Raw genomic sequence first — 15,269 nt, 5'->3', positions numbered from 1 at the left:
CTTTCACTATTTGGTATTATATTCTTGTCAAACATATATTTAAAATAAAGCGCCGCCACCAGGACAGCGGGCCTTTATGGCCAAATTAAGACTCTAACATTTTTTTTAAATTTTGAACTTGAAGGGTACAAGATGGTGCCTCAAATGTGGCAACTCTTGTGTATGGTCTACTATCTTACACTCTCGTACTTAGTTTAATTGTGCCTTATATGTAGTAGGATTGTTACCGAACTGTATGCAAAAAATAACTGCACTGTACTTAAAAAGTGACAAAAAAGTACATTGAACCACTGAACCAGGTTTTAAGCTGGAAATCATTATGATATTTAAAAAACATCAAAGTCAAAGTACCTTTCAGCATTTTAATGGCAACGGTTTTACATGTGGCTGATTTATTGATGCCAAAAGCAGACGCTTCCACCACCTTCCCAAAAGCCCCGTGGCCAAGAGGTTTACCTAGGATTGAGATAAGCATGGAAATTCATGAGATAGGTATTTCCATTCTCTCTAGAATTTACAGTACAATAACCATCCTCAGATATGCTATGCGGCATTGTAATACACATGCTTATTACTTTTTATCCATTTCCATCCAATGCTGTAGCAAAGTGTAAATGTCATCTGTGAATCATTGTTTTTATGTGATCACTGTATGCACAAATCACTCTACAAACACCAATGGAATTTAAATATCAATGGTTTGAAGCAAATACAATTACGCTTTTCAAAAGACATTTTGGGAGATATATGGATAGGAAGGGCTTAGAGGGCAATGGGTCAAATGCAGACAAATTAGACCACTCAGTATGCCAACTTGGTCAGCATGCACAAGGCCATGTCTATGGTACACATTGTAAATTATTAAAAGTATTTTGTTTTTGCGCCAAAGTTCCAATCAATCACAAAGACAGACCATCAAGTTTAAGAGCTAACTTTATAAAGACAAATTATTTTGGAATCTGCTGTGCAGAGAAGAAAATCAATGTTTAAAATTATGTTGTAGGAGATTTCATTATATTATTTTGTCTGAGATTGAGTTTACTTCAAACCTGTTAGCAAGAAATGTTGAATGAAAAGAAATGCATTATATACTACTTATATAGTTTAGTTAATTATCATACAGGGAAACTAATAAGATTTCAAGGAAGTTAGTAAGGGAGCATTATTTGAGGAGTGTTATTTTACTCTCTGAAGCAAATCTCCCTTACCTACCCTTTCAGGAAAGTGACACTGGTTGTAGTGTCTGCATTGTGTACAAATACGGTGTTTGATCACAGAACTTTAGGACATCTTCAGATCTGTTTAGATAGCATGCAAAGCAAAGCTTTTCACTGTACCTCGTAACAAGTGACAATAATACATCTATATCTGAACATAAACCTCAACCTAAACCTATCTGGACGTCTGGTATAAATGATCCAATAGCGTGGTTGAATGGATTAGACTGAATTTATGTGAATTGCTTAACATGGATGTAGAGAAGAATTTAGCCATCGTTACTCAAGGTTTATTAAGAACAAAACTGTCAATTGAGAATTAAGATTGGCCAGTATATGTTACCTTGTACTAGAGCGAGCATTACATTTTTGTGCTCATACCTAGCTTCAGCCTGCCTCGAGGAAATTCCCATTTATTGTCATCGTAAGGGAGACATTGCTCATCAAGTGGTACTTCATCTGGGTCCATTATGATTGACAGGTAGTCAGTTTTTGTCTCTGCAGATCTAGGCTGGAAAACCAAAGCATGAGAAAACACATTTGTCCACTGGTGTCATTCAGACATCATGCCAACACACATCATCTTAATGGTTTGTAGTTGGAAAGAAAAACATTGTACCATTAAGCATTTCCAATGGAGTAACCTTCAAGGTTCAATAGCTTGCGACAAAACTGGTAGTGTGATCCAGTCAAAATTAAATGGCATCTTTTACTGGACTAATCAATGCTCAATGTATCCTGCCAGACGGACTTGATTAATCCAGCATGAATAAAACAATCATTCAGTGTTAAGGTTTATTTAACAAGAACAATTATTTGTATAGAAAGTGAAAGGGTATTCAGCAAGAAAGGCATCAGAAATTTGCAAAATATTTGTTGAAAACATTAGTTTAATTGAGCAAATCACATACAATTCTAAAAGGAAAGCACTATTCATGAATATTTTTACGTGCCTGTTTTTAAAAGCCAATTTAAATTAAAAATACTTTATAAAACTGTTAACCCTGGACACAGTCCATGAACTTCTCCCTTTAAAAATATATGAACTTTCATCTGACTACCATTCATATTGGCAAAAAATAGTAGGTGAATTTTCATGGGAGTTTTCCCAATCTGTGCTTAATTTTGTCTCAACATCAACATTCTTTGTATTACATTTTCAGCTGACACCCATTTCCATCCCCACCAGAGAAAACTCAATTCTCATGTGGTCTTTTACATGACTGTCCATTGATGTTTCCAAAGCTTTGGAATAAGTTGTATTTTTACAGAATTACCTCTTGGATCCCATCAATCTCATAGAAAACATAGAAAATAGGTGCAGGAGTAGGCCATTCGGCCTTTCGAGCTTATCCACTTCTACCTTATCCACAAACTGAATCAATGACATAAATGACATCATACGTGGCTGTGAAAATGACCAACTTTACCACTCTGAAATTTATCTCCAACACCACTTCATCTCCCTCAAACATTTATTTTGTCTCTTGTTCTGCCTTTACCTGTATCACCTCAGTCACCACATAATTCTCAATAGAGTATAGTTTAAATATAATTAGTGTAGCTGGAGATGTACTTGACCCTTCTTGCTGTGACTGCATAGGTTTTCTCCAGATGCTCCAGTTTCCTTCCATGTTCAAAAGACAAGCAGGTTTGTAGGTTAAGTGGTTTCTGTGAATTGTCCCTAGTGTCTATTGTCTATTGTCTATTGTATAGAATATATCTAGTGTATGGGTGATTGTTGGTCGACGTGGACTCGCAGGGCCGAAGGGTCTCTTTCCACGCTGGATCTTTAAACTAAACAAAAACCATAGTGATAGAGGAACTCAGCTGGGGTTGCTCCTTTTGCTCAAGATTACAGCATCTGCGGACCTTTCACCGTCCGGTGCGGCCTGCAGCCACAACAACCTGACCGCGGGAGAAGACGGCAGGGGAAGGGAAAATACATTGTGGCCTTCCATCACAGCGAGGAGAGGACTGGAGGAGACTCACTGTGATGGATGGGGTTTTTTGGGGGGGGGGGGGGGGGGTTGGGGGGGGTTGTGTAATTTGTCTATTTTAATGCTTTATTGTGTAATCTGCCTAATTTAATGTTTTATTGTTGGACTGTGGGTGACTGAATTTCGTCCAAAAAAATCATTTTTTTGGATGACAAATAAAGCTATCTTGAATCTTGAATCTTGAATCTTGAATCTGTTGCCGTTTGTGTCTTTAGCTATAATTATTGTGTTATTCAATCCTGTTTCTGGCCTGATTGACTCAGTCTTTCCCATAGGCTTCTTAACATACTTCTGCCCCATCCTTCTCTATTTCCTTAATTATTAGCATGTAATGGTTCAAACACAGGTACGCAAGAGACTGCAGAGAGTGGTGGACTCAGTCCAGTTCATCATGGCCACAGCCCTTCCCACCATCAAAACCATCTACATAAGGTGCTACCTCAAAGAGGCAGCATCTATCATCAAAGAGCCCCTCCATCTAAGCCTTGCCTTCTTCTCGCTGGTACCATTGGGCAGGAGGTACAGAAGCCTGAAGTCTCACACCATTAGGTTCAGGGACAGTTACTTTCCTGCAACCATAAGGTTCTTGAACTGACCTACACAATCCTAATCTTACCTCAGCCATGGAACACTATAGTCCTCCTCTTGCACTACCATGGTATTATTTTCCAATTGTGTTTGGTCACAAATGTCTTTTTTTTGCAGTTTTTTATTTTCACTGCCTTGAGAATTGACTTGTAATTGATGTATAATTTATGATTTTGTCTGAATCTACGTGCCTGTGATACTGCTCCTGCAAGGTTTTCTTTGTAGTTGTACTTCACCGTGCTTGTGCATGTGACAATAAACTTTACTTGACCTGAAGACAACAGATCAGCAGTAGCTTGCTAATGGATACACTTATGTTTACCTTATAGCGTTAAGGAAGCGTGCTCATGTGACTCCAATTGCCAGAAAATTTGAAGCCCTCAGTGTACTACAGCAATACATAGAAGCAGTTCGAAGATACACAACATGCATTATAATGCAGATTTTATTTTTTAATTTGTCCTGAAACCAAAAGAGTTTTTGATGCACACAGCAGGTCTAACATCATCAATTGTTTTCCTTTTTCTCCAGAGATGATGCCTGACCCGCAAGTTACTCCAGCACCATGTGTCTATCTTCGATACATACCAGCATCTAGTGTTCCTTCCTACACACTAACATCATCAATGATCATTTAAGATTTGGCCAGGGTAGTAACTAGGACCTACCTTTTTGAGTTTCCGAATGAAGAGAGTCAGGAGGAGCCAGAAAAGAGCAGCAGCTACACAGGTACACGTCAGGGTGATCAGCTCCATGTTTGAGTTCTCTGTTGACCCTAGAATCATGCATCAGAGAAAACACAAACTATTTTCTTCTGAAGCCTTTGATAGCATAGACACCTCATGTAAAAAACACTGCTGCCACAACAATTACCATTCATATAATTTTCACTTTCTTTTTTATCATTTTATTCTATGCAAAGAAAAGTACAAATTTATTTTCTAGATTTATTTACCAGCATTTGCCTTGCAAAACTGAAGGTGTTAAACTCTGAATGAGCTTTGCCACTTTCACCAGATAACAACCCTTGAGCAAGATATTTATAACAATCTAAATAGATCTAGATTAGGTTAAAAAGTATTGAATTGCATAGAAATAGTGCATAATGACTCAATTAGCATTTTCGTCTGAAAATTACCCTCTTGCTTCCACAGGTGAAAAATAGAATAGAATGCTGGGTTTCTTATGTTCTGGTGCCACATCCCTCCTCCCATCTCCAGGGCCTGTACCAATGCAGAAACATTTGGCCTCTGTTTATTTCCCTCAGAGTAAAGAGGCAAATAGGGGTGAGTAGGATAGTTCAAGTGGTATAGATGTGCCTCACTGTGCCAGAGACCTGGGTTCGATCCTGACCTTGGGTGATGTCTGTGCAGAACTTATATCTTCTCCCTGTGACTGCGTGGGTTTTCTCCTGGTGATCCGGTTTCCTTCCACATTCCAAAGACGTACAAGTTTGTAGATTAATTGACTTCTGTAAATTGCCCCTAGTGTGTAGGATGCGAAAGCGAGATAACATAGAACTTGTGCAGGGGTGATCGATGGTCGGTGTGGACTCGGTGTGCCGAAGGGCCTGTTACCACGCTATATGATGACCCACTCTTTCAGCATTGTGTACTGCCTTCAGTTATACATTACACATTGTTGGTAAGAATTGTATTGTTCTGTTGTGGTGCATATGACAACAAAATACTCTTGACTCTTGACATTGGCTACATATTGTGGCAGCAGAATGTCTTTTAGCCCAGAATTTGGAAACTTGACAAACAATTCTTGAAAAGCAATGACTATGGATCCCATCACTGTGCTAAACCCCATAAACCTTGCAAGTGATATTACACTTGGTTATGTCAGGTAAGGTGGAATTAAATGTAGGTGTAACACTTTGGATGCAGAGCCTCAACAACTTGTCTTATGCAACAGTAGATTGCAAACATCTTCTGCATCATCCTGAAAGGGGGCTTGAATACAGCTATGATCATTTGCAAGCAAGGCCATCCATACTCTGCCCTAAGGTTGCAGCTAAGGCTGTGCTAGTCATTGGATTTCAGTGGCAACTTCCTTCATCCACCAAAAGTTAGCTGATATGGTCCAGGTTGAAGAATTACATTCTTTTGAGAACTTGCCTCCCACTCCTCTCTGTGTATCTGCACATTGTCCCGATCGTGCTCGATCAACAGAAATGCTATGAAGATCATCCATAGCTGAAGATATCTGGTTGGTGCAGATTTCTGATGAATCTATACCTCACCCACCTGCAAGGCTCACATACATCTTGAGGTGTAGGATCCAGAACAAGATGAATTCTAACCATTACTAGAACACAACCTTGTTTTCCTTCTTCATTTCGGTGAAGATTAGTGATTCATGTTAGTTATTTTGTGGGTATATGTGTGTGCGTATGTGTACACTTCCCATAGCTATGAGAGATTGCCATAGATGGTGCCCTAAATGTTCCTGCTTATCCACTGCTGAGTAAAGCACTGCCCCATGTTTAAAGTCTTTCTTTAAACTCTGTGTTCTGTTTTCTAACTGGCACCAACTTACATTTATCTATCACCATTCTGCCATCTATTATCTCTCTTAAAACACAAAGTGCTAGAGTAATGGTGGCGCAGCAATAGTGTTGCTGCCTTACAGCGCCAGACACCCGGGTTTGATCCTGACTACGGATGCTGTCTGTTCGAAGTTTGTATGTTCTCCCCGTGATCACGTGGGTTTTCACGTGCTCCGGTTTCCTCTCACATTCCAAAGATGTACAGGTTTGTAGGTTAATTGGCAAATGTTGTAAATTGTTCCTTGTGTGTAGGATAGTGCGAGTGTACTGGGATCACTGGTCGGCACAGACTCGGTGGGCCGAAGGGTCGATTTCCGTACTGTATCTCTAAACTATAAACTGTACTAACTCAACGGGTCAGGCCACATCTGTGGAGGGAATGGATAGGTGACTTTTCAGGTTGAGACTTTTCTTCAGTCTAAAGAAATGTCCTGACTCGAAATGTCACCTGTTCATTCCCTCCATAAACGCTGCCTGACCCGCTGAGTCCAGTCCTTTTGTGTTTTGTTCAAGATTCCACAATCCTTGTGTTTCCTATCATCTCTCTGTTCTTTGCCTATCTCCAAAAACAATTCCTCAAACATGACAGAAAAACTTTCAGCCATTCCAGTGAACTAGTTGTTAAAATATCAACTGAATATCAATCTCCACACAATGTCTCATAGATGATATTCTCATGTCCATGATAGGATCTCGAGTCCGAAGAAGGGCCTTGACCCGAAACATCACCTATTCCTTTTCTCCAGAGATGCTTCTTGACTTGCTGAGTTACTACAGCATTTTGTGTCTACCTTCGTTGTAAACCAGCATCTGCTGTTCCTTCCTACACAAAATATTTTAATGACTGGTAATCAAATTTCAAATTAAGAATTCTAACTTTTAATTACATTCTTACCCATCCTAACATGTTTTTTTACATCCCACTTCTATTTTCTGCAGATACCTTGAACAGTGATGTAAGCAGAAGTCTCCACAAAGCCTTTCCTGTTTGTCGCCTGGCACCGGTATAAGCCTTCATCCTCTTCTTTGACTCTTTCAATAATTAACATTCTGTTTCCTGGTCCCAGAGTAATACCTTTGTACAAAGTATGTGGCAGAGAATTAGAACTATGCTTTCCACACATAGGCTTATTTTGTTTATAGTTAGATTCCATTTACTACATCTATAAGCTGAAGAGGCAGACAGCCATCTCATACTATGACATCCTGCATGATACAGACACACTGTTGGAAAACTCAATCTTCACTGGAAAAAAAAGGCAACTTCCTATTTAGTCTATTCTTAACAAAGATAACAGAAGATTTGATTTGGTTTTCCCTTATGTTAATGCAACATTTTCAGATTGCCCCCTTTAAAAAAAACAAATTTATAGGACAATGGAACTAAAACCAGAACATATCCATCATACATATGGAAAAATACTAGAAAAGAATGTTGTACTAAAAGGTTCAAAATTATAACAAAAGTTAAGCCCATTCCCAGAAGGCTCAGGTTAATGGATCACTATAAAATATTTCAATGTGTAAGGACAATTTTTTTTTTCCCAATCCATTCCTCTTTATTCATTCCCATTCAAGAATGAGATATGCAGACAACTTTAGCTGGTCAATGGAAATTTTAGTAGCACCCTGTTGTGACCCAGTAACTGATTTCCTCTCACTTGTGGGAAAATATCAAGTGTTTACATACTGCCTTCCCCTGATGGCACTGCTGATACCAGAAACTACACAGTGGGAACCAAAGGTTTCCACTTCCTAAAGGGTACTGCATTTTGGTATAGCAAGGCATTCTTCTATTTTTCCAACTCAATCAGATCTCATAAAAATTCAAATTAATGTTAAAGTAAACCGTACTGCATGAAGATGATGAAAAACAAAATTATCATAATGTAATTATCTAATACATCTTTATATTGTTAAAGCATTAGTAATGTCTTAGGGCGCTGATATTACTGCATTGACACATTTCTTAAATTTTTCTATTTAAAGTTTTCTATTTAAATAATATAACAGTAAATACAACAAACGATAGATACATTTACGTTAACTGCTCAAAGAAATATACAGGTCCTCCATCGATTTTCCAGCAATTGGTGGTCCGGCACCTCCTTTAATCCGGACAGAATTACAAAAGCATTTGAAATCCCTCCCGGTAGTCTCCCCGAAAATGGCAATCTCAACCTCATTGGGATTTCCGTGGCTGATTGACGGGTCAAATTTGCCCCATGCTGCCAGACTCTAGAACTCCACCCTGGCCGGAGCTGGCAGATCCATTCCCATAGCCAACTTCCGAGGCCGACTTTGCAGGCTGGTATCCCGGCTCCTTGACGGCCCAGGCGGGTCGTTCTGGTACCGTTCGACTCTTCTCGGAGGTTCATAATTTGAACCTCTGTTGGTCTCGCAAAATGGACAATCCAGAAAGGCTCTGGAACAAAGGAGCTGGAAAATCGGTGGTGGACCTGTATAACCATGTTCAGACAATAATTGACCAACTATAATTTTCGTTTATATGATTATAGACAACCATTTCTTGTAAAAACCACACCTGATTCAATGTGTAACCTTTGATTGTTTTTGTACCAAGTGATACGTGGCACTGGTCTTCCCTCTGCTTGACATTCCAACAAAATGGAACTACTGATGTTTACTTCCCAGTCACTTAGGTTATGAAGAAGGTATGGAGCTTCCTGAGCTGAAATCAAAGGAGATATAATCTCAGAATCAAAACTAATTGGAGGTTACCATATGAAATAGTTTATTTTTACAAATTATATCAATGAAAACAAGATTTTAGGCCTTGCCTCCTGACTTTTTAAAATACACCAAAATACACCACTTAGAATGAATAACTTTCAATTACTCGATTCAAATACAGGCATACATGTCATTCAATTGGATGTACATGTAATTAATGTCCATCATATAAATATTTACCCTGTAAATTTAGTTTGGTTTAGAGATACAGCACGGAAACAAGCTCTTCAGCCCACCTAGTCCACACCGACCAGCGATCCCTGCACACTATCCTACACACACGAGGGACAATTTGCACTTACACTAAGCCAATTAATCTACAAACCTGTACATCTTTGGAGTGTGGGAGGAAACCGAAGATCTCAGAGAAAACCCACACAGTCACGGGGAGAACGTACATACTCCATATAAACAGCACCCGTAGTCAGGATCGAACCCGAGTCTCTGGCAGTGCAAGTGCTGTAAGGCAGCAACTTTATCACTGCGCCACCGTGCCACCCTTATATTTAAATTTAATGAGCAAAATTTGAAGCAGCACAGTAGAGCTGGTAGAGCTGCTGCCTGATAGCTCCGGAGACCTAAGTTTGATCATACCCTCAGCACGGAATCATTTGGTCTATAGATATATACGTGAATAACTTTGTAGTGCTTAATATTTATTAATTTGTGGATAATAAATCAAATCTCTTTTAATAAAATGAGTTTTAGTTAACTTTTTAGTTTCTGCCCACTTTCCACTGGAAATGGATTGGGATTCATTCTTTGCTAAACTTTCCATATATATCATGCACTTAGATCTAAACCCAGATCCAATAGGTACAAGCCTTAATAAGTAGTCTGCCTCACAGCGCCTTCACAACATAGAACTAGTGTGAACGGGTGATCGATAGTCAATGTGGACTTGGTGGGCCAAAGGGTGTGTTTCCATGCTGTAGCTCTGAACTAAACTATACGTTTTAATATTTCAGAACTAAAAAACGCAGCTGTTTGGCATAGGTTTTATTGGTATACAATTGTTCTAATTTGAATGACGACACAAGAAAAAGTAGGTACAAGAGGCTGTGGTCACTTGTGGTACTGTGCTGAAGAGGGTTAAGATAACCGAGTGACAAGAGAATAATAATAATAGAAAAATGTCATTTTGAAGCTTTATTTGTGGTACTTGTAATGCAATATTTGTAAGCTACCTAGCATATGTGTTTAGTTTACCTAAAATAATCACACTGGGAACATATTTAAAAATGTCCTATTCTTAGTCTTGAAACTCCTACAATTACTGAGCCCTGGTTTCTGCTTAAACAAGTAGATTCCCTGTGAACCTGGTATCAAGCGGGGGTGGAAATGCCATTGTTTACTTTACTGCCCTCAACAAAAGTAATTCCCATGTGAAAGATTAAGTTCAGTTTCAGGGCATTGTGCCACTTTTTTAAAGGAGGAAGTCCGCTCAGGAGTTCACAAGCACGAGAAACTGTTTGGATGCCGTCAGTCCAGTCCCACAAATGAGTAGCTACATTTCATGGGACGTGCTGTACAATGTTCCTTGAACGTTTTCATTCACAACGTTGTTCAAATCAAGGCAAGTTTGTTTTTCTTCTCCTCGTTTTAAACATTGTAGTTCAGATATGGCCAACAAGAAGAGATAACGAGGACGTGATTTCCAGCACGTAATAATTTAAAAAAATCATGTGGAACTGGTTCAACCAACTAATTGCCAATCTGTTCATTAATCTCCTCTCCTTTAATTAATACAAAATAGAATAACATACTAATCATCTTGTCATGAATCCAGCTGGCTTGATGTTGCTCTGTGCACACATATGAAACAGTCATTCAAGTTCTGTTCTGTTGAAGACTGCAGGCATTGTTTCATTAATAAAACAAACACACTCTAATGTTTGAGAAGACATCCTTAATAGCGGATGCAATGCATATGTTAGCAAAATAAAAGTTTGCAGGAGGAAACAAAAGCAGACAATTTAGTTGTTGCTGGGGCAACCTTATTTAGTTTAGTTTAGAGATGCAGCATAGAAACAGGCCCTTCAGCCCACCGAATCCACGCCGACCATCGATCATCTATTCGCACCAGTTGTATGTTATCCAATCATCTCCCTACACACAAGGGGCAAATATTTCAGAGGCCAATTAATTAATAAACCTACAAGTCTTTGATTTAGGAAGAAACCGGAGCACCTGGAGGAATCTCATGCGTTCACAGGGAGAACATTCAAATTCCACGCAGACAGTACCCGAGGTCAGGATCTAACCCAGGTCTCTGGCGCTGTGAGGTAGCAACTCTCATTTTCTCTTAGCATTGTACACTGTACATTTCCCTATTGAAACACCTTACTTAGTCCAGTTAAAAATCTAAAATCATCTCTTTAAATTTTTTTTTTAACCAGAGGCTGTGTTGCTGATTTAGAGGAGCAAAGGGGCAAAAGTAATAAATGGTGATTAGGATTGTACTTTGTTCTATTACCCAGACTATTAAATCCTCCAATATAAGCACTGTACACTGAGGCTCTCCACTTAAACCAAATTATTAAATTAAATTATAACAGGAAGCTGAATAAAATTTAAAATGAACTATTTACATAATGGTCTCCTTTACTAACGAGTCTTGGATTTTTGGTAATGACAGCATTGGAATAAGATAGTAGGAATTATTAACATTTTTAAAGTTAAAGGAATGTTCTGCAATGTACACTGGAGCCATTATACATGGGGGAATGCTCAATTTAAATCATATTTGAAGCGTGGTCTGCTCATTGCCAGCATGCTGTTTCATCAGAAAGACAAGCACAGACCTCATGGCAACACCTCTTATCCAGGCACTGGCACCCATTAAACTATAATCAAGAGAATGTGGGGTCGTAGACTCAAAATATGAAGTAAAATAAGAGGTTGAGCATTCATGATTGAGATTAGTTTAGTTTACTTTACTTTACTTTACTTTAGTTCAGCTTAGTTTATTTTAGAGATACTGAACACACAACAAGCAATAGATTTTAAATATAGATAGAATCAAGGGGCATTGTTGCAGGAAAGTGGTACGGAGGTGAAATAACACACAGAATCCTATTTTCTAGTGTTATGTCCCCTGAACTTAATAACCTATTCCTGCCTTTATTTATTATGTTCTTACAATACATTGCCATTTAAAAAAAATTGTAAAAGAAAGAACATTTATGTGTTGCCTGGAATGGAGGGTGAGGTCATGAATTTTGAAATCAATTTAGAGTCACTAAACAGCCAAATTCCAAAATAGGTCAACATTTGTGATCTCTCTTAGTAATAAAGCATTTGAATCGCATTCACGAATTATCGTAATTTTATTTGTTATAAGAAAGTTGTCTTATTTTCTTTAAAAATAACATGGCAAACTTAAAATCAATTAACATACTGTAATTTCCAACTTGCCTCCCATTTCAAAACATTCCATGCCCACATCTCTGCTTAAATATCATTAGAAAACTAACCATTTTTCTGATGTGGAGACGTAAGGAACTGCAGTTGCTGGAATCTTGAGTAAAAAGCAAAGAGGGTTGGAGTAATTCAGTGGGTCAGGCTGTATCCGTGGAGGGAATGGACAGGCCAATGGTTTTGATCCAAAATGTTGCCATACATTCTTTCCACAGATGCTGCCTGGCTAACTGAGTTCCTCCAGTCCACTGTGTATTTTACTCTTTTTTTTTCAATGTGATCATGATTTAATCACAACCTTAAACAATTTGGCACTCTGTTCCCAAATAATAACATTAAGGTACATTCCAAATAATTTGGACCTCAAGGTTTGCTTATATGACTTAGTATACTGTCTCCATTACCATTTCTACAATGCAGTAACTTTGTGGTTGAGTGACTACAGACTGTTTACAGCAAGAACATTGTACAGCAAGTCATCTACAAAAACTTCAGCAATAGGCTCAGATGCAGAACTGAATTTGATTGTACAACAGTACAAGTACATTGCCAGAATATTCTTGCATAAAGTTGCATTTCCATACTGACCTTTCTGTCCTGGACCTCCTCCACTGTCAGAGTGAGGCCACACGCAAATTGGAGGAACAACACCTTATATTTTGCATGGGTAGCACACAATCCAACGGCATGAATACTGATTTCTCTAATTTCAAGTAACTCCTGCATTCTTTTCCCTCCTCTCTCCCCCCCTCTCCTCTCCCCCGCCCCTCTCCTCCCCCTCTCCTCTCCCCCTCCTCTCCCTCCCCTCTCCTCTCCCCCCCTCTCCTCTCCCCCCTCTCCTCTCCTCTCCTCCCCCCCTCTCCTCTCCTCCCCCCCTCTCCTCTCCTCTCCCCCCCTCCTCTGCCCCCCCCCTCTCCTCTCTGCACCCCCCCCTCTCCTCCATTATGGACTCCACCCTTCCTGAGGCCCTCTGTTGCCAACACTGTTTTGTTCTGGCCTTTCAGTCTAAAAAATAGTTCCAACCCGAAACATCACCTGTTGCTTTTTTCCAGGAATGCTGCCTGACCCGCTGAGTTACTCCAGCATTTTGTGTCTGTCTTCTGCATAAACTTTAAGTTCTTTTAGCTCAGGAATTATTTTCAGAAACACAGAAAAGGAATTAGACATTCAGAATCAGAACCCTTTTTTTTTAAACCAGCATCTGCAGTTCCTTGTGTTGCTCTTGAGAATCACTAATCATTTAATTTCTTGTATTGTTCACATCCCACTTAAAAGGAACTACATAATCTAATACTCACCTATAACGTACACCTCCTGCTTCTGAACTGTATTTTTCTGAGTGATAATGTTTCTGGCTGTGCATTCATAAGTTCCAGATTGATCCTGACTCACATTTTTGATGGTAAAGTTCAGAGCAATCGAATATTCTTTGGTGGTTATTTCACTTACACTGCTGAGATTATACAAGGTATGATTGTCCTTACGCAGAAGACGACAAGCAACATTTGAGTATAGAAATTTATTGGCTCGGCAGTAAAGAGTCAGATCATCACCCTCTGTTGGAAACGCATGATGTCCTATGCCAATCTCAAATCCAAATTGATTGCGTACATCTAATAAGACAATAAACAAATTAATAAGCTTTTTACAATATCAACATAATTGAAGACAATTAAAAGTCATAAGGTGGCTGACATGGTAACTAACGTATGAATTAATCTTGCACATGAATTATCGCACAAATTATCGCAATCAGGTATTTGAAGATCTTCAGTTTAATCTTAAACAGCTAATTTCAGTCGAAGCAGCAACTGGAACAATGACAAATGGCCTCAATGCCCTGAGCAATCAGTGTCTTTTTCTTAATTGGTAACATATGATCTTCATCACAATATGGATGACAGGTGTGCATGTCAATGGAACAAGGTGAAGATGGAAACAAGCTGCATTTTTTCACTTTGAAAATTTCCCAATGGTCTTTATGCAAGCTCAGACATATTAAACAGTGGTCTCTGGGCTTTGACAGAAAATTCAGCAAAGAAGGATCACTACATTTATTGTGCAAGGGAAATTTGAATACAAGAATAGTCTAGCAAGAATCAAAACAGGGATATAAAGATTCCAGAGGATTGTAAAGGGAAAAAAGTTGCAAAAATTAAGGTGGATTCCTCACAGGCTAAGACACTAGATATAATATTGGTGAATAAGAAAATAGCAGAGAATTCAAACAGATATTTTGGGCTTGTCTTCACAGAAGAAGAAATAAAAACCTTTCAGAACCAGTTCAGAACAACATGTCTAAAGAGATGAAAAAAGTTAGCAGTAGTTCCAATAAAAAGGTTTTAGAGAAATATATAGTATATTGCCCTTTATTGTATGATTTAAGTACAAAAGAAAAGGTATCTGATTAGAATTACATTGGGCCCTGAAAAGACAGTATATGGAATACTATGAATAGGTCTGGTTTCCCTAAAAGAGAGAAGCAACAATGGTTCATGAAATTGGCTCCCAGAATGGCGAGTTTATCAAATAAAAACATATTGAGTAAAATGAGATGTGGAAGGTATCGAGTAGAATAGAGTAATATTCACTCTAGAGTCTAGAAGAATAACAAAAAAATATAGGATGCTACAGATTTGGTGCAGGGAAGATACTTTCAATGGTTGGAGTGTTTTGAATCAGAGATGACTGCCTTAAAATAAGAGTTCCACTGTTTATTTTTGAGATGCAAAGATA

At 38.7% G+C, this 15,269-nt stretch overlaps 1 protein-coding gene across 1 annotated transcript in view; it reads right to left on the bottom strand.

Annotated features, from left to right (window-relative positions):
* Positions 1–15,269, bottom strand: part of flt1 (fms related receptor tyrosine kinase 1) — a 131,545-nt gene that overhangs the window by 32,652 nt on the left and 83,624 nt on the right. The window contains exons 14-19 of the mRNA XM_078402388.1: positions 13,832–14,146; positions 8,905–9,051; positions 7,303–7,434; positions 4,474–4,580; positions 1,599–1,728; positions 352–456 (exon numbers count right to left, since the gene is read on the bottom strand). Coding sequence (XP_078258514.1) covers positions 352–456; positions 1,599–1,728; positions 4,474–4,580; positions 7,303–7,434; positions 8,905–9,051; positions 13,832–14,146 — 936 coding nt within the window. The remainder of the gene's footprint in view (positions 1–351; positions 457–1,598; positions 1,729–4,473; positions 4,581–7,302; positions 7,435–8,904; positions 9,052–13,831; positions 14,147–15,269) is intronic.

The sequence above is a fragment of the Rhinoraja longicauda genome, chromosome 7 (assembly GCF_053455715.1).
Source record: "Rhinoraja longicauda isolate Sanriku21f chromosome 7, sRhiLon1.1, whole genome shotgun sequence".
NCBI classification, from domain to species: Eukaryota; Metazoa; Chordata; class Chondrichthyes; order Rajiformes; family Arhynchobatidae; genus Rhinoraja; species Rhinoraja longicauda.
Note: the sequence above shows the minus strand (reverse complement) of the source record. Positions and strands in the feature narration are given on the sequence as shown.